General features: G+C 46.9%; 1 protein-coding gene across 4 annotated transcripts in view; it reads right to left on the bottom strand.

Annotated features, from left to right (window-relative positions):
* The window catches only part of PLAT (plasminogen activator, tissue type), a 108,245-nt gene that overhangs the window by 43,075 nt on the left and 40,152 nt on the right, over positions 1-25,018 (bottom strand). For all 4 annotated transcript variants that reach the window (XM_085634076.1, XM_085634078.1, XM_085634075.1 and 1 more), the window contains exons 2-3: positions 13,521-13,604; positions 9,233-9,275 (exon numbers count right to left, since the gene is read on the bottom strand). In XM_085634076.1, the coding sequence (XP_085490202.1) occupies positions 9,233-9,275; positions 13,521-13,577 (100 nt within the window). In that variant the 5' untranslated portion in view covers positions 13,578-13,604. The remainder of the gene's footprint in view (positions 1-9,232; positions 9,276-13,520; positions 13,605-25,018) is intronic.

The raw sequence follows: 25,018 nt of genomic DNA on the forward strand, positions 1-25,018 counted from the left end.
TTGTGGATATCCAGACGTAGTCTCCAGTGCGGTACAGTGGCCCGGGCCTTCTCTTCCTGTCTGCCGCAGCCTTGTATCTTCTCTTGGCCTCTATTAGGACAGCCCTTGAGCGCATCAACGTGTCTTTTATGTGTGCCACCCTGTCGGCTGTGGCGGGAATCCTGTCCTCTCTGAACGGATGTAGAAATGGCAAGAACCTGGGATGTTGGCCATAGTTACTATAGAACGGAGATGACTGTGTGGAGCTGTGAGTGGCGTTGTTATAGGCTATCTCTGCAACCCATAGCAAGTCGACCCATTCTTCCCTGCCCTGGTCCACAAAACATCGCAGATACTGTTTGAGCGTTTGGTTCAGGCGCTCGGTTTGGCCGTCCGTTTGAGGGTGGTAGCTGGTGGACAGGGCGGTCTGAACATGCAGCGCAGTGCACCAAGTCTTCCAGAATTGCGCAGTAAACTGCGACCCCCGGTCCGACACGATCACCCCAGGTAATCCATGCAGTCGTACCACATTCTTTAGGAGTAGTGACGCCAATTCCCCGGCCGTAGGGACTCTCTTGCAGGGGATGAAGTGCCCCATTTTCGTCAAGTAATCCACCACCACCAGTATTGCCGTCATCCCCTGGTCTACCGGTAGGCCCACCACGAAGTCCAGTGATATGCTATCCCATGGTCTATCCGGGGTCGGAAGTGGATGTAAGAGCCCTTGGGTTCGGCCATGGTCGGCCTTCATGGTAGCACACGTAGGACACTCCTGTCCCCACCTCCTGACATCCACTCTCATGGTTGGCCACCAGAAATGCCGTCCCATGCTAGCCACCGTTTTTTCAAAGCCCAAATAACCTGCGCATGGAGAGTCATGGCACCAGATGAATGCTTGTTTCCTTAGCCTAGGCGTGGGTAACAATAGGCACCTGCCCTTCAGGGGTATCCCGTCCTTCAGCTGCCATTCTCTGTGACTGAGGAGCCACCTCCGCCATGCGAATGACCTGATCCCTCTCTTTATTCCCCTCAGGAAAGTATCCGGTTGGATAACCCCCAATACCATCCTCGAGGAAATGATGGAATGCTCGGTCGCAGGCAATGGTTCCTTAACTGCAGATTGACGGGACAGGGCGTCCGCCTTCCGGTTTTCCGTCCCCGGCCGATATATGATGCGGAAGTTGAACCCCGCAAAGAAGATCATCCACCGCAGCTGTCTGGGAGAAAGATGTCTTGTGGCCGTCATGAACTGTAGGTTCCGATGGTCCGTGTACACCGATACCACATGTCTTGCCCCCATCAACCAATGCCTCCATTCGGTGAAGGCGTCCTTGATTGCGAGAAGCTCCTTCTCCGCAATATGGTAGTTGCGTTCGGCGTCGTTGAGTTTGCGGGACATGTACGCAACGGGATGAAGCACCCCTGTGTCGTGGTTGCGTTGGGACAAGATAGCCCCCAGCACCACATCCGATGCGTCCGCTTCCACCACGTAGGGGAGATCCGGATCGGGGTGAGCCAACACCGGCGCCTTACCAAAGGCGCTTTTCAGGGCCTCAAAGGCTTTGTTCGCTTCAGGGGACCAGACAAACTCCTTGGACTTCCTCAGTAGCTGTGTGATTGGGGCCACCAATCCTGAAAATCCATCTATAAACCGCCTGTAAAAGTTGGCGAAGCCAATGAAACTTTGGACGTCCTTCACGCTTTGGGGCACCGGCCATTCTTTCACCGCCTTGATCTTTCGTTCTGCCATCTCCTGTCCCTCTGGACTCAGCATCACTCCAAGGAATTCCACGGATGTGACGTGGAAGTCACACTTGCTGAGTTTACAAAACAGCATGTTTTCCCTCAGCTTTTGGAGCACAGCTTTGACGTGGTGTACGTGCTCCTCCACACTGGACGAATAGATGAGGATGTCGTCGATATATACGACCACGTAGATATCCAACTCCTCTCTGAATACTTCATTCAAAAAGTACTGAAAGGCTGCCGGGGCGTTGCACAGACCGAACGGCATGACGAGGTACTCAAAAAGGCCGAACCTGGTCTTAAAGGCGGTCTTCCACTCGTCTCCGTCCCTCATGCGCACCAGATGGTATGCCCCTTTCAAATCCAACTTGGTGTAGATACGAGCTTTCTTGACCTGTTCCAGAAGTACACTGATGAGAGGCAAGGGGTACCGATTCTTTACGGTTATCGCATTCAATGCCCTAAAGTCCACACAGGCTCTCAGCTCCCCATTAGCCTTCGGGATGAAGAAGAGTGGCGAAGCGGCCGGAGACTTGGACGGGCGGATGAATCCTAGCTTGAGGAGTTTATCCAGGTACCCCCGGAGATGCACGTTTTCAGGCTCCGTCAGGGCATACAGCCTGCCGCTGGGAACGCTGGCCCCTGGCACCAGGTCGATCTGGCAGTCAAACTGTCTATGTGGTGGTAGCACTTCCGCCTTCACCTCATCAAATACATCCTCAAAACTGTGATAAGCCTGGGGGAGAGCCACATCTTTTTCTGCCGCTGTAGCCACCGTCTGACTCCTGCTCTCATCTGCGTCAAGGGATTCCGTTCTTATTCCACAATGCAGGATGCAATACGGTGACGTCAGTTCGATGCGATGTGTTGGCCAATCCACAGAGGGGTTGTGTTTCTGTAGCCACGGCAATCCCAATATGACGCCATATTGGGGCGCTCGGATGATGTTAAAATCGATTTGTTCCAAATGGTTCCTCCCACATCTCATCGGAAGGACCCCCGTGTGCTGCCCGATGGGCCCCGTCACCAATCGCCTTCCGTCTACAGCATAGACGTCTTCGGGTACAGCTTTGGGAAGAAGCACTAGCCCTAGCCTGCATGCCTCGTTGTGGTCCATAAACATGCCAGTGGCCCCTGAATCCACCATGGCCACAACGGGTATCCACTGGTCATGCACTCCCACGTGCACCGTGAGAAACAGGTGTCGTTGTCCCTTAGTGACCGAGTTGGAAAGTGAAGGGATGGATGAGTGACTCCGAGATGCCCCTTCTTTGGTCTGGGAGTCCTCTAGTTTTCCGCCGGTACGTCCACCACGGCTGTTACCGACCGGTTGGCCCGATAACGTGACGTCTTCGGTTTGGCAGGGCATTCACGTACGTAGTGGCCTTTTTTGCCACAATATAGGCACAATCCTTGTTTACGGCGTGACTCTTTCTCCGTGGCTGTGAGGCTCGCTCGTATTGCGCCGATGTCCATGGGTTCTCCCTTGGATGCGTTGGAAGTTTCTGGACTTCCCACTGTCACATAGGATGGAAGGGAGTTTCCTTTTCTCCCATGATCCCCCTTTCTTTCACTTAGCCTATGTTCCAGCCGTAATACCAGGTTGATAAGGCCCTCACATGTCTTGGGTTGTGGGTCAATATGAGCCACGGCGTCCTTGAGCTCATCGCACAGCCCGTGATGGAAGAGCGCCGTCTGTTTAGCAACAGGCCACTTGGTTTCCGCAACCAGCCTTCGGAACGCGTTGAGATACTGCACCAGGTCGTTGGATCCCTGTCTCAACTCAAGCATTTCACGGTCCGCCGTGTACGAGTCAGCCCTTCTGTCGAAGACTTTCAGGAATTCCTCGCGAAAAGCACCCCAATCACATAAGATGGGGTCGTCCCTGCTCACCAGAGGTACGGCCCATTGTGCCGCGTTTCCAGCCAAATAGGATATAAGGAAAGCCACACGAGCCTGACTCGTGCGGAACGCCCTTGGTTTGCACGATAAATGTAGCGCCACTTGTGTGAGGAATACCTGCACTGTGTTAGGATCCCCACTGTACCTCTCTGGTGTTGCCAAGGGGACGGCTACCGGCATTTCCACTACTACCGCAGGGGTCTGGTTCGTGAGGGAGGTGCTGGGCGTGAGCGGGTCCAATTGGATAGCATCCAGTCTGGCTTTTACATCGGCTGTTTCTTGCCTGGAGGCAGCCAATTCAATTTGCACGGTCGCTAAAGCAGCCAGCACATCATCAAGTGTTGCCATGTCTGTTATCGACCGGGAGACAGTTAGTGTTATTAAGGTCGGATATTTTGTAACGCCCTGAACGTCTCAGGATCGTTTAACAGACACGATAATGAGAACGCAACCACTTGTGAAGGTTTAGTTATTTTAATGAAGGCAAAAATAATACAAGGAATAAACAAAGGTTATAGTCACTGGAATCCTCCAGGCTAAGTACGTTACCAGCCCACAGCACGGATGGTCCTAACCGTCCTCTGCATATACGCCGATCCCGGCGTATGCCAACAGAGGGCAGAAATGAAATGGCCGACAATGCCAATCGGTAGGCTGTGAGGGGCACGAAGAGTGTTGGGGAGAATCGAGGAGTCAGGGAAACACCCAGCCGGGGTCTCTACCTGAAGGGAGCAGCCGCTCAACCTCTTCCTCAGACTGCACCGGGACGCGGAGTCACCTCCTGGTGATGCGTCACCGATACCCCAATCACAAGCAAAGAAGACTGAACCGAGAGCAGCCGCTCGATCGATCCTGTGGACTACCGAGTCTATAACGCGGCAAACACCTCCTGGTGTGCGTTACAGCTGGCAGTCCCTGTATCTCTGGTCGGGCTGGGAGTTACGACTCCAACCAGCAAAAGCGCCACTGCGCTTTGACTCAGCCGAGTCAAAAAGCGAAGCTCAATGGTTATCCGGTAGAGCTTCCGGGTCCTTCACAGGTGACGATGGGGCAAGACACGGCCCAGGGAGTAACGACTCGACCTACCTCCGTTCTTGCCTTACTGGAGCACCACTCCGGAACACTACTCTTCACTAAGCAGGTACGTCGGTGTAAACACAATATCCGACAGCGTTGTACCTCCCGGTTCCTCCCTTTATAGGGCGTGTTTTCCTTGAGTTATGTAACAGCTCTCCTGTTTACATAAGGGCGTGTTTTCCTTGAGTTATGTAACAGCTCTCCTGTTTACATAAGGGCGTGTTTTCCTTGAGTTATGTAACAGCTCTCCTGTTTACATAAGGGCGTGTTTTCCTTGAGTTATGTAACAGCTCTCCTGTTTACATAACCTCTCAACCGCTAAGCATCCTGGGAGATGTAGTCCGTTTTCGCTGGTTACCGTTTTCCTCCCCTCGCATGACAGGAATTCTTGACAAGAGCACTATGCAGACAGGCCTTTCGCTTAGTAACAAGAAGCACAAAAACTGTATTTTGGTACAGTTTAGCCGCATTTTCTAAATGCTGTTAGTTACGCAAAGACTTTAACTGCAATTGGACTTTTTACGATAGAAATCAATAAATTAATACCTAAAGTACCCAGTGCATTTTGGTTGGTCCCATCTCTGGGCTGCATTCATTGAAGACAGGAACCTCCCTGGTACACTTTTTTGGGGATTATTTTTATTAAACTGTTGCTCACTAAACAAGAAGCATAAATACATATTACATCCATCGAAGTGTCTACATTATTAAACAAAACATCATGGACATAACGTTGTCGCCATGGAGCATGAAGAAACAATGTGCAAATAGGATCATATCTGCACATAGAAAGGGATGATTGAGTTTCAAAATCGCAAGGAATGAAATCCTATCCCTCAAACGCATCTCTACATCTGTGCCAATTGTCCCACATTTTCTCCCATTTCCCTCCCTGGTACCCTTAATCAGAAAGGGAATGGTATTTGTTTTGCCATAGGGAGACCTAGAAGGCCCCTGATGAGGGCCCAGTAAGACATTCTATTGGTATCCTTGCCAATTGAGTCCTCAGGCCAATTTACGAGAAGAGAGGGGAATGATCCCACCACACGGGGAGGCTTGCTTTGTCTCCCACGGAGAAGGAAGGACAGCAGAAACACTACAAGTCATATAGTCGTCTACAGGAGAGCTACTTTTCCCACAAGGAAATAAGAATAATTAATGTGCAAGTTAAAAGAGAAATAGTTTACAGTGATTCAGCTTTGCTTCCCTTTTCCCTCAGTTTGGGTTAACAGATTTCAGATATGGTTGCAGTTGGTTGCTCAACCAGCTTGAGGTCCACACCAATAACACAGCTACATTTTACTATAAACATTATATGAGGGGCTCCCAGTTTTATGGTATTTGTTTTCGACATTTCCAGCTGTATTTATCAGTATTTATTTTTTACATATTTTATCTGTCTTTATCCATATTTATTTTGTATTTTGTGAAAAACAATAAGTTGTTACCAATAAATAATTGTACACTCATGGTTGAATTCTTGACAACTCTCAGTGCTATGAACACCCAAAGATGATAAATTAATAGACATGTGAAAATAAGCCCATTTTAGTGTGAACCTTGTGCGAATTGGCATCTGACTTTGTTAATTAGGAAACATTCTCTCTTTTTTTTTTTTTACTTCCTTATCTGTCAATCCGCACAGCTATAGGCTTGTCAGTCATGACTGAAAGCACATAGAATCACTCAAAAGACAACCTAATATTCATTTTATCCATATTTTAAAGTAAATACAAACGTGAAAATAAATGGCTTCTCTCTGTATCTATAAAAATGGAAAACTGAGAGCCTAAGGTCTGTGACAGCAATGGGCCGCAAATAAAATCCTCTTTCGGGTACGTTGTCTAAATGGTAAGAAGAAATTTCAAGAGTCCATGTAAATCCTGAAAAAATGCCTGGTTGGACTCCTGAGCTGTTCAATAGAAACTTTTCAACCAGCGTTGCAGGCAGCATTATCGGGAGTCCCTTGTAGAATCAATCCATTTGAGATCTGGTGCATGTGTAAGGCAGGGGTGCTTGGCATCTGTGTGGAGCCAAAGCTTCTATAATTGATAGGGTGTGGGAACTTTGCCAGTCAAGGGAGGACTTGTGACCAGCACTCCTCCGGCAGGTCCGGGGTGGAGAAGCTCAATGACTGGCGAAGAACCAACGAGGAGCAGCCGGATGCCTCTTGGTATGAAATACTTTCAATATTCGGTAACTCTGGTTTTGGACATTTTAAGAGATGGCCGCACAGGTACTAACTGATCATGAATTCTCAAAGACACTGCTGTGCAATACAGTTGCTTTTGTGAATGCAAGTTACAATTCAGAAGACCTTATGAGCATTGTGATTTACAATGGCCATTTTGGACCACAATGCGCACATTGCAAGCCGTTGAAAGTTACAAGGAACTAGGACAGTACAGGAACATCATCCACTTCTTCAAGGTTCCTGAGGAACACAGATGCTTTCTGTCTCCATCTGTTACCATTTACAAAGTTGAAGATGTCTATTTTGAACTATAACCACTAACACAGCTACTACCCTAATGTCTCATTCCCAACTTGTCTATTTTTGTTGCCTGGTGATCCCTCTCCCCTTTAGACCCTGAAATTGCAACGCCTGCACACTCCAAAATTGAATATCGAAACGAAACATAGATCTGCTATCCTTTGCAGGCCTCTTTCTCTTTATTTACTGCTGTGCACAATGAAGCACACAGGCTAAATCTTCCCAGATCAATATTAATGTGTTAGCCATATGCAAAGTTAGGCAAACATTTAGAATATTAGAATAACTGGTTCCCATACTTTATTTCCTATGACCGATTGAGTATGAATCTTGAACCCCAGCAAATGGACAGGTGAAGGCAAAATGTTTATCCTGTGTCTTGGAGAAGCTATACAAGGAGAAATCAGGGTAAGTCCAATTGTTGCTTGCATCGTAAGACCTCCAGGCGTTTTAAAAAATCCATTTGGAATTGAAATTGCAGCAGAACGGAGAGTAAGAAAACCATAGGTGTTGATCAAAAGCATCTCATGGAGCACCTCAAAGTTCCATGCAAGGTGCCTCAAGAATTCTTCAGTGACCCCCTAAACTTAAAAACAAAAGAAATGGCTGGGGACCACTGCTGCATCAAACAGAAGACGTTGCGTCGTGATTCGCCTCTGCCAGCACCAGCTCCCATCCATACTTGTAATTTCACTCGGGCCACGGATGTTGAGTTCACTGGCTACCATCGGTGCTTCTTGTCTGCTAGAAAGATCTTGTATCTGCAGTGGTAACTTTTTCAGCTGGCTGAACCCTAATCGCAGGCTTGCTGGGTCCCCTCCAGGCCTAGTTCAGCTTTGAGCATTGTTCTGCTGAAAATCTCCATACTTCTATTTAATGCTGTTGAACATTTTTGTATCCCAACAACTTTAATGTGACTCTAAATTTAACCATTATCCTTGGGCCAGATCTTTTAAACCCCATTTAATCTCCACTGCAGTATTATTCTGTTTTTATGAGGATTATTGATATTGTTGTATTATTATTATTTGCAGCACTAGCTGTAGTAGTGGTAGTTATAGTACTGATTTGATGTTACAGAATTTGCTTTACCTAAAAATGTAATTATTTATTCCTTCAAAATGCTGCAAATTGTGTTCTGTGTTTACTCCTTCAGTTCTTGCCTTGAACACGGCTAGCTTACAAAAAGGTGAGCCAATAATTCTGATCCCGTACTACTGAGCGAGTGGTACACCTCTGGTCAACAGTACGTAAGTTTACGTTTTATGGAAGTTGGAGCATAGGGCTTTCCTCAACTTTCACTGGGTCAGTGATCCAAACCCTAATCTACCTGAACACCAGAAGAGAACAGAAGTACAAAAGAGGCCTTTCACCATAACACCGCCACCAAGCCCAAAAAGGCGCACTTCTAACCCTCAACCCTAACATAAAGCCAAATACTAAACTCTAACGGTAACATCACAACCAAACAGAGTCCCAAAACTCCTACTGCTACACTAAATAAATAGGAAGGCCCAAAACCTCTGTGCCAATCAAAGCAACGTAGCCTAATTAAAGCCCCTACTATCTTATTTCAAATATATCCCTTTCTATTAGGTAACATGTTACAAAGAGACTCCAAACATCAATGCCATTTTAACCCTAACAAAACATCCAAATACAAGGGCCACAAAACCTGAAGCCAGACTTTGTTCTACAAATCAAGCCCATATAAACTATGTATCTAGGCCACACCCTAAGGAAAATGTAATTCTACAACCCATGAACATAAGACCACACACCTAACACTGATTTCTTTAGATTTTGATATCGAATGGGGTACATTTTCAAAATGTTGATACAGGATACTAAGCCTTACACATTCTTGCTAACTCTTTATCTGCCAGCTCCCCCAGTGTCTGAAGCTCCAGACAAAAGGCTAATTCTGTAATCAGTCCACTGCTTACTGCATCCTTGATCTTGGCAAAACCCAACAAAGGCCAACACAACATGCTAGTGTGCTTTGCATAATTCCTGTGTGACAGAATCCCTCACCTCTATACGTCCTTGTTCCACGTTTCAGTCGAAGATGAAGAGCCTACAACCAAGAAAGATAACATTTATTAAATTACGGCTATACTGATACATTTTACAATATGGCTCATTTCCCTGTGACGACAACCCCATCTTTAAAACAATTTCTCACATTTTATTAACGAATCTTTATGTTCTAGATAAGAAAAAAGCAGAAGATCCGGGGACTACCCCCACCCCCCACACTTCTTAGGTGTGCATATAGGTAATTACATTTGCACATATTGCAGAGATTGGGTCCCAGACTGCAGAGCTATGCCTTCAGTCACAGAGATCTCAGAGTTTCAGCGCAATGGTATTTCCAGTTAGTTATCTCGATTAGGACTTCAGCGGGCCCGTTAGGAGAGTATTAGTCTGTGACCTTCATGGCCAGATTCCAGACAAACTTGATGTCATGGTGTTCTAGGTGCTACAGCACCAGAGAGAAAGACGCCATGCTGTCCAAACCAACTTGAGACGTTATGCTTAAAATAAACTTCAATCTGTTGAGGAGGAATATAAGGTCCAGAAACATAAAGAGGGATGCATCTTATCAAAATACACACCATGATGTCCTACAGAAAATTAGAATAATCACATTCCGATACTGGGATGTTAGCATACAAAACGAGACAGAACAATTACCTTTCAAAAATTGGATTTTTCAGACATAACAGTAGTACCATGTTCTCTGATATGTTTGGAAAGTAATTTGGCTGGTTCCGTGATTTGTTCTAAACGCCCTCTGCTCAGGAGGATTCTAAGATCAGAGTGCAAGATTAGTGGCCAGTGATGAGGTCCTAGAGAGACACCCCATGAGGTTCATTCTGGTACAGTGGTCAATAAAATCATCATGGAATCTGAGTCTTACCCGTAAATAAAATCATCATGGAATCTGAGTCTTACCCGTAAATAAAATCATCATGGAATCTGAGTCTTACCCGTACCAAGGTATTGTTGCCTAGTGTCAGTTTTTTTTTTAGGACCTCTTTCACCTGCTTTGGACTGGGTTAGACGTTACCTAGAGGTCGCTCTCTCGGGGACTCAAAGCTCTAGGTCATGGGTAGCTTTAGAACTTGTTTTTCATTTGTTTCGGGGTTCTGGCCCATTGGTATACTGAAGGGGGCTCTCTACGGGGCTTTCGCCTGTAGGTTCAGGGGTATCTTGAGTACCTTTTTATTTGGGGTCTCAGGGGCACTGGTCGTGTGTGCACTAAAGGTCCCTCTCTGCAAGATACTGATCGCTTGTGCCAGAGGTGTCTTCTAAGTGCCCTTTTCTTTCTGGTCTTATAGCACCAGGGCATGGATGTATTGAGTTCTTTCTACACAGAGGTGTCAAGAGCACAACTTTTTCTGGAATCTCACAGTGATAGGTCTGGTTGTATGGATGATCCCTCTCTTCCGGGTCTTAACCTACAGCAGAGCTTTCCAAACTGTGTGTCCCGACACAGTACTGTGTTGCCTGCAAATGGTGGGTGTGTCGCGGGATGACACTGGTATTAACGGGCACTTAGCACATAACTGCTGCTAATTAAGAGGCATTCCTTTGAAAGCTTTGTTCTCACTATGCCTCATCTATTACATAACGTCTCCCAGTAAATGGTCTTTTAAAGACCTGTGAAGTACTCGGGTGTGGCTGTGTGTGTGCCTGGGAAGCTGGGGTGAGGTGAAAGAGGGTGACAGACAGAGGGTGACAGACAGCAGGAGACAGACAGAGGGAGATACAGGGAGGAAGACGGGGAGGGAGACAGAGGGAGGGAGAGACAGAGAGAGAGGAAGAGAGGGAGACAGAGAGAGAGGGAGACAGAGGGAGGGAGACAGAGAGGGAGAGAGGGAGGGAGACAGAGGGAGACAGAGAGGGAGACAGAGGGCGACAGACAGAGGGAGACAGACAGAGGGAGAAAGAGGGAGAGCGAGAGGGAGACAGAGGGAGTGAAGGACGGAGACAGAGGGAGAGAGAGGGAGGGAGACAGAGGGAGGGAGAGAGAGAGAGAGAGAGGGAAACAGAGTGAGTGAGCACATAACTGCTGCTAATTAAGAGGCATTCCTTTGAAAGCTTTGTTCTCACTATGCCTCATCTATTACATAACGTCTCCCAGTAAATGGTCTTTTAAAGACCTGCAAAGTACTCGGGTGCGGCTGTGTGTGTGCCATGGAAGCTGGGGTGAGGTGACAGTGGGTGACAGACAGCAGGAGACAGACAGAGGGAGAAACAGGGAGGAAGACAGGGAGGGAGACAGAGGGAGGGAGGGACAGAGAGAGAGGGAGACAGAGAGCGAGACAGAGAGAGAGGGAGACAGAGGGAGAGGGAGAGGGAGACAGAGGGCGACAGACAGAGGGAGAAAGAGGGAGAGCAGGAGGGAGACAGAGGGAGTGAGGGAGGGAGACAGAGGGAGGGAGACAGAAGGACGGAGACAGAGGGAGGGAGACAGAGGGACGGAAACAGAGGGAGACAGAGGGAGACAGAGAGCGGGAGACAAAGGGAGACAGACAGAGGGAAGAGGGCGACAGAGGGAGCGAGATAGAGGGAGACAGAGGGAGGGAGACAGAGGGAGGGAGACAGAGAGAGAGAGAGGGAAACAGAGTGAGTGAGACAGAGGGAGACAGAGAGAGAGAGAGAGAGAGAGAGAGAGAGAGAGAGAGAGGGAGGGAGAGAGAGAGGGAGGGAGAGAGAGAGGGGAAGGGAGAGATAGAGAGGGGGAGACAGAGAGATGGAGAGAGAGAGAGAGAGTGAGAGAGAGAGGGAGACAGAGGGAGAGGGAGACAGAGGGAGGGAGACAGAGAGGGAGAGAGGGAGGGAGACAGGGAGGGAGACAGAGGGAGACAGAGAGGGAGACAGAGGGCGACAGACAGTGGGAGACAGACAGAGGGAGATACAGGGAGGAAGACAGGGAGGGAGACAGAGGGAGGGAGGGAGAGACAGAGAGAGAGGGAGACAGAGAGCGAGACAGAGAGAGAGGGAGACAGAGGGAGAGGGAGACAGAGGGAGGAAGACAGAGAGGGAGAGAGGGAGGGAGACACAGAGGGAGACAGAGGGCGACAGACAGAGGGAGAAAGAGGGAGAGCGAGAGGGAGACAGAGGGAGTGAGGGAGGGAGACAGAGGGAGGGAGACAGAAGGACGGAGACAGAGGGAGGGAGACAGGGGGACGGAAACAGAGGGAGACAGAGGGAGACAGAGAGCGGGAGACAGAGGGAGACAGACAGAGGGAGGAGGGCGACAGAGGGAGCGAGATAGAGGGAGGGAGACGGAGAGAGAGAGAGGGAAACAGAGTGAGTGAGACAGAGGGAGACAGAGAGGGAGAGAGAGATAGAGAGAGGGAGGGGGAGAGAGAGGGAGGGAGACAGAGAGAGGGAGGGCGAGATAGAGAGAGGGAGACAGAGAGATGGAGAGAGAGAGAGAGAGAGAGAGGGAGACAGAGGGAGAGGGAGACAGAGGGAGGGAGACAGAGAGGGAGAGAGGGAGGGAGACAGAGGGCGCCAGACAGTGGGAGACAAAGGGAGAGCGAGAGGGAGACAGAGGGAGTGAGGGAGGGAGACAGAGGGAGGGAGACAGAAGGACGGAGACAGAGGGAGGGAGACAGAGGGACGGAAACAGAGGGAGACAGAGACCGGGAGACAGAGGGCGACAGACAGAGGGAGACAGACAGAGGGAGGAGGGCGACAGAGGGAGCGAGATAGAGGGAGACAGAGGGAGAGAGGGAGGGAGATAGAGGGAGGGAGACAGAGAGAGAGAGAGGGAAACAGAGTGAGGGAGACAGAGAGAGAGAGAGGGAGGGAGGGGGAGAGAGAGAGAGGGAGGGAGACAGAGAGAGGGAGGGAGACAGAGAGAGGGAGGGAGAGATAGAGGGAGGGAGACAGAGAGATGGAGAGAGAGAGAGAGAGAGAGAGAGAGAGAGAGAGAGAGAGAGAGAGAGAGAGAGAGAGAAGAGAGAGATGTGTGTATGCCGGGTCTGGTGGCTCTCAAATGCACCATTTACCCACTTTTATTTCGAAATTTTCTTCCAGGGAAAGAACCCCCCCCCCCCCGAATCCCCCTTAAGTGGTTTGGGCTCGCTTGCTACACTCGCTCGCTGCACTGCCTTACTGTGTCCCAAAATGATGCATCTCCAAAAAGTGTGTCACCAACTTGAAAAGTTTGGAAAGCTGTGACCTACAGAGTCTGGGGTGTCATGAGCGCCCTTTCTTTTTGGTCTTAAACCTGGGGACTGGGATGCACTGAAGGTCCCACTCTACAAGGTCTTGAGGCAAGAGAATCTTGAGAAAGTCTTACCGTATGAGCGGAAGAGGAGACATCGTTAAGCAGAAGGAGGAAGCAGAAAAAAATCATCTTGAGTCCGGGGTTTCCTTCAGATGTCTAGAGAAAGAAAATGCAAAATGAAAGAAGCTGTAGGAAATAGTATATCCCCATCCCATAATCGGGTTTAAACATTTTTCTTTTATTTTACTTATTACATTTTTTTTTTTTTTTCTGAATTGGTTTGAGAATATTATTATGTAGTGTCCTTAACTTTGCTTGTACTGCTTGAACTTATCACCCATTTTTCTAGGGAAACGTTTGCTCCTGTGTCATACCTATCAAGGGTTGCAGAGAGTTTGTCAGAAAACTATGTTACAAATCTAAGAAGTTTTTTTTAATAAAGTTGTTAGCCCTTCAAATAATAACCCACTTTCGGCACTGCTGCACTGTGATTTGTCAGATTATGCATTGAAACTTTAACCTCTGTTCGCCTAAAGTAAAAAAAAACTCTGATTGAAGGCGGATGCCAGTTTTAGGCTGCCACATATTTTTGGCTGCCAGCTTCCAGAATGATTGGAGAGCCTTTCATACGCTGGCAGGTATCAAACAACAGAAGATGGTATTTTTGTAGCCAAGTATTAATCTTGAAAGGGAGCATGTTGGAAGAAAACCATTTTTTACAAGTTGAAGACGCGAGTCAGAACTATATATGTCACTGCCATCCTTTCTCCAATACCTCCATTCCTACCTCCCTTTTTCTTGCATCACTTGTTTTTTATATATTCTGCTTTGTTTTCTGACTTCCAGCCTCCTGCCATCCTATCCTTCTAGCCGAACCCCTCTCTCCTTCTTACCTTTTGCCTTCCTCGCTACACCTTCCCGCATCCTTGGTCTGCTCTCTGTTAACTTCCTTCACTCTGCTTTCTGTTTCACCTCTCTCCCTCTTCTCATCTTCACCTGCCACTCCCTCCATTCCATCTTTAGTTTTTCTTTCCTTGTCTAAACTCCTTGAGTCCTATCTGCCTGCATCTTTCCTCTTTCCTGTCTTCCTCTCACCTTTCTCACTGTCTCCATTGGCCCTTCTCAATCCTATTTTTCCTTTGCCACACTTCCCCCTCTCCCTTGTTTCTTCTTATCTCCCTCTTTCCTTCTCACCTCCCTCACTTCCATCTCTTTTACCTCCCAGCATACCTTCTTTCATTTTCTCACTGTCTTTCCTCGTCCTCCTCTTCTCTCTTCTTGCCTCCTTCCCTATGCTCTTTTACTGACCACCGTCTATCAACTGGTTGTCGTATTCTGTAAAATGAGGTCAGTGCCTACCTTAATAAAAACACAAAATCAGACCTCAATTCACTCAAATCGAGTTGTCAGAGTAATAAGCAAAAGCGTATGAGGGCAGCAACAGGAAACTAGGACTGACTAAATGGTGTAGAAACGACGGCAAAAACATTTAGGCAAAAACGTAGAAACTTGTCCAACTAAAAAGCACAAGCACCATGCAAACACTAGGTTATATTCAAAATGTCTCAGCACTTTCGTGGAATATAAATCAACAATAAGGTAGGGAAAACAGAAAATGCAACATAAAATATGCTCACGGACAAATGCTGCTGACAAAAATTCTTTCTGGGAAACGTAAACAAGGGCCTGGATCCAGCTATCAAGAGTGGTCAGATGTCACTATATCCAGTACGGCTGACATGCCCATCGGGGTGGGAGAGACCCCAGGTCGAGAGAGGGAGATCGTCGCTGACCCCGAGTGAGTGCGTAGGGAAACGAACCTTGCGTTGCAGTGACCCGGCAGAGGGGGGGGGAGGGATTGGGAGGCGGTTGGGTTAGGGGACGCGGTTGGGAGGTGGGAGGGGGGAACTGTTTTTCAAATTGGTTTGGGGATAGCAAATTCACTGAGGCATCGATTGCACATACTGAAGATACTGGTTGCCCCACGGGGTTGCACCCACACATTGTGGCTGGGACCTGTCTTGCGGTTTACTAGATTGAGGCCTCTTTGGAGCATCTGTCGATATTGCCTTGTTATGCAGTGTATTGATGATGACGGAAGTTGTAATTTTTGTGGACGCCAATAAAGTTTGTTTAAAATAAAAAAAAAATAAAAAAAAGAGTGGTCAGATGTCAGCAGACCACTTTAGAAATTTACACAAAGATATCCCCAGTGATAACAGAAAAAGACTGGTCAAAGAATCTGGAATACCCCAGTAAGAGCAGCAGAACCCCCCTAGATGAACCAGTGACAAAGGACAAATGCAATTGAAAGAAGGCATAGAAAATGACTATCACGGAATTTGCTACCCTGGCAACTGCATTTATTACAACAGATGTAGACTCACAACAGGATAGAGACCTACTGGATCTCCTTCTAACAGCGGGAGTCAAAATGATAGTCACCAAATGGAAAGACACCGCCAAGGCAACGTTCAAGGGATGGCTCAATTGGGTGACGTATCTCAGAGGCGCTGACACAGCTGCCCTACGAGACTCACCATGGAGACAGCCCTGCAGGCGTATGTGGGCATCCCTAGACAAGTACCTAGACCCATATGAGCCGCCCTGAGTAGCGCTAGGTGAACGACTTGAAAAGCACAACCTCACGAGAACTTGACACTAGCGAGGAAAACCTCTGGCATGCTATCTCTTTCTCTCTCTACCCTAATCCCTATCTTTGTCCATTCCACTCCTTCCTTTTCCTATACGAAGACAGTGGATGGGGGGCAGTCAAGTTACCGAAAATGTACTACAGATAACTCAACCAGTTTAGGCTGCCCTATAACAACAAGCGTTGAGGATTACATGTTATATGTTATATGTCAAATGTGTAAAAAAACATTAAAAAGTATATTGAAATTTTAAAAAAAAGAAACCCAGCATCTCAGATACAATACCAAACAAGATGCTCAAATTTTGCTGATGCCATATTAAAAAAAGACTAGTAAAAGTATTTACCTTTACACTTTCATTTTGAGCCTTCCACGAAAGGTGGTCTGAAGGGCTCTTAACTCTTGCATAACAATGGTGGCGCTGTCCTTCCAAACAACTTGTGCTAAAAGGTTCGCTTGGAGTGACCAGATCTTGAATGCCACAAACAGGGACATTCAACAAACATAGAAATGACACTGCAATTTTGCATGGACCGAGGGACACATAATGACTTTATTGACAGCGCTCATGATCTTAGAATACAGACAGCGGAGCACTAAGAGAAATGAAATACAACTTTTACACACAGTGTCATCTGTTTTAAATAAATTGCTCTCTAGTAAAGGCACATCTCTAATCCTACAATGGATCTCGTGAAATCTTGCACCCCTTGGTGTTCAGCCAACCATCTCTGAAAACAGGGACATGCTAAATGTACTCAAATTTCCTAGGACAAATGATGGAAAACCTGTCTGCCCTGGTATATCCATGGTGCCTGGCCCCCTCAGTTACACTGCTACCTTTTTGTAACCTTATCAGCCAGAGAACAGCGGGCTGATCACTTCGAGGACCATGGTATGTGCAGGCGGTGAAACCTAGTCTGTCTTCTCTTAATTGTGCCTTATGTCTTTGCGCAAGAGGCTGAATTAAAGTTAGGCAGCCTTGGTAGTTGTCAACCTTGCATTCGGCAGTGGGCCCTTAAGAATGACTTTGGAGCCCTGCACCTATTTTTTTTTTACTTTTACGCACCTCTTTTTAGTTACAAATTAGAGTCGGTCTCTTTCAATTCGAAATCGACCGCGAGAAAGGTGTGAGTGCACCGCTGAATAAAGGCTGCCCTGGGTAGAGGTGTGCAATTGACTGAGGGTGTCAAGGTGCCACTGGGGCAGAGGCACAATATTCTAGCATTTCCTGAAAGCTTTTCCTTCTTTAAAGGGGTTCTTAGGTTTAACTATATATAAATATATATATGTATGAATGTGTGTATTACCTACTGGCGGTCGCCAGTAGGTAGTTATAGTTAGGACCACGTTTCCATAGGAAATCCGCAACATTCTATTTTGAATAACTTTGGCGTCGGTCGACGAATCCTCGCGAATTTTTCAAAATAGGTGGGGCGCTACGCTCCGCTCCTACCCTGAAAGTCTCGGGGGGATTCGTCAAGCGGGGGCTGAGATAAAAGGGGGGTCCCAAAACGCGTTTTTCCCATGCATTTTTCCATAGGACCTTTAGAAAGGGCTACAGCCCGAACGGCTGAACAGAATTACTAGAAATTTGGCAGAGAGGTAGTCCTCAGGTCAAGGAAGTGCCTTTTGTAGGTTTGGTGTAAATCTGTTCAGTAGATTCTGAGAAAATAGCCTTTAAATCAATATATATATCTGAGCCAGCTTACGGTGCGCTTACGGTACGCTTACCGTACGCGTACGGTGGCGTGCGCGAGCGCAATTCTGATTGGCTCTTAGATCTAAGTAAACATTCGAATCGGCCGAAACCAGGAAGCGGCGGCCGCCATTTTCTCTCTCGCACTGAGAGTGATTTTTAAAATATAAAGCCCAAAAACATGTAAAGGGGCTGTTTAGACAGCTCCCACACACATAGCCATGTTGAGGGAGTCCCCAAAGATCCCCCAAGGCCAAAAACGGAATTTTTATTTTTTCGGTAATTTCGCCGATTACGCTTACCGTACGCGTACGGTAAAAAATTATCCACACTCTCTCCAACCCGTGTGCAATTGGTGCCCGAAGGGCACCAATTGTGCATGGCTTATTACACCTGAGATAAACTAAAATATTTTAAAAAAAAATAATAAAAAAAAAAATTATCCACACTCTCTCCACCCCGTGTGCAAATGGTGCCCGAAGGGCACCATTTGTGCATGGCTTATAAAATATACAAAAAATTAAAATATTACCTTTCAAAACGAAGTGCATCATATGTCCTCCATGTGCGCACGGTGCGCGAAGCGCATCGTGCGTACATGGCCCATCTAGCGTAACGTGGGCACGCGGTGCGCGTAGCGCACCGCGTGCCCACCGTGCGTGCACGGCACTAACTGCGTAAAGTGGGCGCGCAGTGCGCGAAGCGCACCGTGCGCGCACGGAACGAACTGCGTTAAGTGGGCGCGCACGCCACGAATGGCGTAAAGTAACTTAGCATTTAAAAAACCGTACAAATTCACTGAAAAAACCATAGGTTTCACACACGTTATAGTTAGGAATTAGCATTTAAAAAACCTTGCAAATTCACTGAAAAAACCATAGGTTTCACACATGTTATAGTTAGCGGAAATTTTACTGATAAAAAACCAATGAAATTCCCCCGTTATAGTTAGTGCAGGCAACTATAACTCACGCGACCGCAATCTTCTGCTGATGACATATGTGTCTTTATGAAAAAAAAATATTTGTAATATATGTATAGCTAAAAATGTATGGAAGAAGACATGGGCAAATAAGTGTCTAAATACAGTATTAGCATCAGCAGAGGATTGTGGTCGCGTGAGTTATAGTTGCCTGCACTAACTATAACGGGGGAATTTCATTGGTTTTTTATCAGTAAAATTTCCGCTAACTATAACATGTGTGAAACCTATGGTTTATTCAGTGAATATATATATATATATATTCTCCACAGGTTTCCCAAGTTTCAAGATCGCACTCCACATCAGGTAAGTTTCCACTTTATTATTCAAAAGGCATGTGTTGTGATGCATACTTATGTAGTTTTACATACTTACCTTGCTTAGTGATCTTAAGGTATTCTTACCTTGTTTGGAGCGTTCATGCTCTTTGTGTTCTCTGTGCTCGTGCCTAGAATGTGAGGTAGACGGCACTCCACGGGTGACAGTTGCAGCTAGGTCGTGGAGGTAACTGGATGCAGGTTGTGCTACTAGTAAACTACGTTACCTTATTTGATGTTTCCTGGTCTTCCTTCGGTGAACCCATCACAACAATTTTGGCGACAATCCTGGGCTTCGTTTAGCACAACCTGGTACCGTTTTTGACACACGTCTGACGCAGCTTCCCATCCCTACATGCCGTCCCTGGCCTTACGCATTTCGAATCCTTTTGTTTCTCATCAGAGGCCCGTGTAGCAACCCTTTTAAAATGAACTGCATTCTCCTGCTTGAGTCTTTATTAATTACTGGGCCTCAGGTGTGCCTTCACGATGGAAAAAACGACATTTGCTGAGCACTCTGGGAGATGTAGTATCTTTAATATTTTTTTTCTTTTCTATTTCACAACCCTCCAGTGGGTGTGGTTGCTGCAACTCACTGTGGGACAAAATCAACGCCCTCCATTGGGCTTAGGATAAAACTCTGCATGCCTGCATTAAGGTACCTGAAGTGTCCGTTCAAAAAGCAAAGGGTTCACTCTTGCGGGTCCGTTGTTTTTTTCTCTCCGGGGGTGTGTCGTCTCACGCGGCCTGGAACTGCCGCTGATATATTCTCCATAGGTTTCCCAAGGTTCAAGACCGCATTCCACATCAGGTAAGTTTCCACTTTGGGATGGGAAGCTGCATGCCTTTTGAATAATAAAGTGGAAACTTACCTGATGTGGAGTGCGGTCTTGAAACTTGGGAAACCTGTGGAGAATATATATATATATATATATATATATATATATATATATATATATATATATATATATATATATATATATATATATTGTTTAAAGGGAGCTTATAAGATGAAGCAAAAACATCAGCTGTAACATCATAAATTAATCAAAAAGTTGGCTAAAATACAGTTTAAGTTGAAAGGCGTGAACGATAATGCAGTATTGCACCTCCTTTTTTGTTGGGACGTGTAAACTGTCAAATAGTATAAAATGAGCGGATGAAAGTGTTTGATCACACTTTAAAAGCACAACTAGGTGCTGTGAGCGACCGAGTAACTGCACTTCTTTCATTTGCAAGGGGGAGTAGCTGCACTTTCCAGCAGGGTTGCAATACTTTTAATGGGAAAGTACCAGCACTTCTTAGCAGCAAACATACTCTAGGTTGGAAATATCTTCACTTCGGTGTTTCCATTTCAAGCACTGCAACTAACTACTGTAAATGTTCATGCCTGGGAAGGTAAAAGTATTCCATATTTACTTTTGCATGCCATGCAGCTCACAAGCCTTATAATATATCGTCTTAAATACACATTAACTGATGGGAAATGGCCTCAGGTGATGTTTGGTACCTTCAGCCAGCCAGGACTGGTGAGACACCTGCACTCTGCAGACTGAGGCTTCAGCTTTGAGTTTACTATTACAAACACAGCTTACAAATCCCAGGGTGCAGCCTGCCGTTGGCTCAAAAACCCAGGCTGGATCAACGGTCATACGTGACAGCGTGGCGTTGGCAGATATGTATTAACCTATTTTAAATTATCTAAAGTTTGGAGGGTAGGGGTCTCTTGCGCCAAGGTTCAGACAAGTCGCCAAATGTACTACAAGGGACTAGTCAGAAGGTCTGAAGATGATTACTGGCTTCAAAGTCAGAACCGACAGCTAAACCAACCACTTTTAGGCAACAGGAGCTAAGGCACACAACATGACCACGTGACCAAGAAACAGGTGTGATGGATATGCACAGACATGGGTCCCGTGCTCACTGGCCCATGGGTCTCAAGCTGCGCCCTACTGAAGAGGCCCAAATAGACAGAAACCGATGTAGGATTGTTTGTGTTTCTGTTCAGTGGGGATCTGTCTGGGCAACACAGGTTGGATTGTTCTTACCGTAGCAGGATTGACGAAGATTTTCCTATAGCTGGTTCTTCTCTGAGGAGGTTTGGGGGCAAAAAACGACTGACTGGATTGTGCTCTGGGTAATTACCAGTGGCTGAGATCATTTCAAGCAATCCACCCATCACTTTTTTTTTTTTGTAAACAAATTTTATTCGTCAAAGACACATCCAGCGAAGCTCTGTGACCCAGAGGCTTCAACCATATCAAAAGACAACATACCAGCTTTGACATTTTTCTCATGAAGTATCGTATACAGACTACAAAAGAGACATGCAGAACCAAAGCAGTCCCCTCCCTTAAAAAAAACATAACTCCACCCCCCACCCCACTCCCCCACCCATCGCACTGTCCATCCAGTCAAAGCAGCAGATCTATGCACGACTACTATTCTGTTCCGTCCATGACCCATACCCCCCAGACCCGGCTGTGCCTGGTACTCCAGTGTGCCATGCCTCTTTAAAGCTAGAGGGAGATGGTCCACCACCCACCCAACTATTCCTCCAATATGGGCTCTAAGCACCCATCACTTTTTGTTCTCCTCAATGGCATACATACAGATACATCCATATATCCCAATTTCCTGGGGTGGTTTGGGTATGGTAGGATGTAGGGTCATGGCCAGTCATTAAAAACTTCCTGCAAATTCAGGGCTTGGCCTTAGCATCGCCGAGGGACTGAAATGGCCTCTGCCCGAAAATTCGGCTTTTCAATGTATTCCATGGACTTTGGCAACACCTGTTGGTCTATCCGGATGACGGAGTATCTTGTACTGCACTGTAGTGCACTGATCGAGTCTGTAAATTAACTCTTGTGGATGTGCACTCCTCCTGCCCACACAGGGTTCTCTTCTGTTCTCATCTCCTTGAAATTCCCTCCTCTTACCCCCAGCCCTCCCAGTGCCTTCACGCCCTCCTGTCATCTGCCTCCTCGACGTTCTCCCCTCCCTTCATTATCAATTCACAGACTCTGTGTTGCCCCGGGGCCTGTATCACTCCTCTTTCGTCTCCCACGCCTCCATTTCATCTCCTCGCCCCCTCATTACATTCTGCTATATAAGACTCTGCTCCTGTGGTTTTGCCCAGGGTCACACGGGGCGTGCATGCTCTTTTCTACCCGACTCGCCTCCCCACACCACCACACTCCCCCTCCCCCCCACCTGACGCAACCCGACAGCTCTCCCCCCCTTGCGATTCCCAGACACCTCTGCCTTGCTCTGTCACCATCTGAATGAACCACGTCTGAACTATTTTCAGGGGAACAATAGTCAAACAAAACGTAACCCCATGCCTGCCCCCGCGCAGTCTCACCCTCCTCCCTCCGTTCGACATCCCATGGATACCTAAAGCCCTGCAGGGAAGATTCCATCGCGTCACCCTGCCCCCTCCTCTTCCTCACAAAAGCTCCATTCTTTCACTCTCTGCCCCCACCCCCCCAATCTGAGACCGCAGTCCCCGCTGGCAGAAAGAAAGGATTGGTATGTCTGTGGCAGGCCCTGCCTCAGGGAACAATTCTGTATCAGGTGGGTACAAGCGGTGCGGCTGGCATTAATGGCGGCAGGTTTAAACATTCTCAGTCCGTCGGAGTGTTTCAGCACATCTAGGGTTTCTTTCTCTGAAAAAGTAGGACCGGACATTTGTTTCCGTTTTGCTGTTCTGGAAGGGCCATGAGCTGATAGATGGAAATGGATTTCTGTAGAATGAACAGCATTCTTCCATTTGCTTTAATAATCATTTAAAAACGATTTAGACAGTGGTCAAATACTACTTATCATTATTTTTTGTTGGTTTAGGGTTACATTTCATACACTGGAAATGAAAGCCTTCATAGTTCCATTGTATTTGTGGCCTCGTGCAATGTGGGGCTGGTTTCAACAGTTCTGCCAGGCTTAGAGTGCCGGAAAGATAGTGCAAAAGAGAAAGGGTAGGAACCAAGTTTAGCTGGAGAGCAGCTCCTTTATACAGAGCACCCTACAACACCAGCGACACTCTGAATCTGCTCACCTCAAATGTCTGTTTTTAGGTCTTGCCTGACCCAGCGCATGCGCTGGTCTGGCAAGACTTATTGAGAGGGCTCCAAAAAGTGCTACCAGGCCAGCCTAGAGCTACAGTGCATGTGCACGGGCGTGCGCGCCGCGCTTGACCACGATTACTTTCACTTTCGCGGCCGCGCGGCCGCTTGTTTACTCTCTTTCTTGTGAGTTGCTCTCCCCTTACACTTGCTCTCCGAGTTGCTTCCCCCACAACCCCTTCCCATTTTTTAAAATTAATTTATTTAAACCATCCCTACATTCTATCCCTTGCTGGCGCCACTGAATGGCTGACTCTCCCCGTCCCGTCCACTGTTTTTCCCGGGATATCGCAGGCACCTCAACTCGCTTTAAAAAATAATTCACAATCCCCCTTCACCCAGCTCCTTTATTGCTCCACACTTCAACCACAATTACGGCAACCTGGCCCTACTTCACTTAAATGGAACCCGCTCGCATCTCTTAAATTGCCCTTCCATCACCACTTGCAAATCTGTCATCATGCTCATAAACTTAAAAACAAGCATTGGCATAGCCAATAGGTCTCGCTTTTGGGACCTTATAAGTGTTTAGCCATGCAACAGTTGCATAACTAAATACTTATAAGGTCCCAAAAGCGAGACCTATTGGCTATGCCAATGCTTGTTCTAGTAAAGTTTTAAGCATCGGATTAGCATAATGTCATCCATGCCGAGCTAGTAAGAGAGAAAGCCTTTTGCCATTTTTACAGCAAAATCTTTAAGAATAGGATTAGCAAGGGTGATCCCTTGTACCTGGACGAAGCTGCACTCTCCGAAGAGCTCCAACTAGATTGAAACACAAGTGTCGGGGGTTGTTTTATTCATTCCAGGTTAACTTGGATAGCATTGTAACAGTCCAATGCTGCAATATTTTGCCTGGAGTGGTAAAAGGCTTTTGACATTTTTCAGCTGGGCGTGGATGGCACTGTGCTAATCCTATGCGTAAAGACTTTTCTGTAAAAATGGTGAAAGGCTTTGTACCTTTCTAGCTCGGTGTGGATCGCAAGCTGGTGTTGTAGGGTGCTCCATATAAAGGAGCTACTGTCCACCTAAACTTGGGAACTATCCAGAGTTCCTAGCTTTCTGTTATGCATCTCTATCTCTCTCTTTCTCTCTTTCTCCCTCTCATATATATATAATGTTAACTAAGGTGCAAAGCCTACAAGCAGCACGCAAACAGGACATATGGACGCAAGGCCGCACAGGTGGAATTACTGAACAGAAGGGGCTCCACTGTGGCAAAGGGGTCCAGTCCCAGCTGGCCACAACACTTTAGGATATACTGAAAACCAAGAGGTGAAGGTAACAGGACAAAGATGATGGGAAGGCTCTGCTTGTGTGGTCTGTATGTCCTGTCTCACTTTCCAGATGTGTTGCTGCTAAAGAAAAGAGACCTTTAAGCCTGTCTCTTGAGCTACCAGCTGTGCCACTTAGTGATATGTGGTAACTCCTTGACGGTTGAATGTGTGTCCAGACAGAATGGTGTACGGTCATTTTCGGAAACTTAGCTGCCTAGAAGCTCAGGGACCTTGCAATCAAGCAGCAACCTGAAGACAGCTGTCTTGCATGAGGCTGAGCACCTGCTAACATCCTTCCAGAAGAGCATATATGGCGAGACTGCTTCACACGGATCTGTCCTGTGCCATCCCCACTTTGAGCGATTTACCCACCCCAATACAAGGCCAAAATATGGGATTGTTTTAGAATAGTGTCTCATTCACAGAGGCCAGTTGCCTTTATTTCAAAACTGTTTAGATCATCCCTAAAGCCCTTTGGGTTTGAGGATGTTCTCTACAGAATTTAAAAATGTTGCCA

Source organism: Triturus cristatus, chromosome 11 (genome assembly GCF_964204655.1).
Source record: "Triturus cristatus chromosome 11, aTriCri1.1, whole genome shotgun sequence".
NCBI classification, from domain to species: Eukaryota; Metazoa; Chordata; class Amphibia; order Caudata; family Salamandridae; genus Triturus; species Triturus cristatus.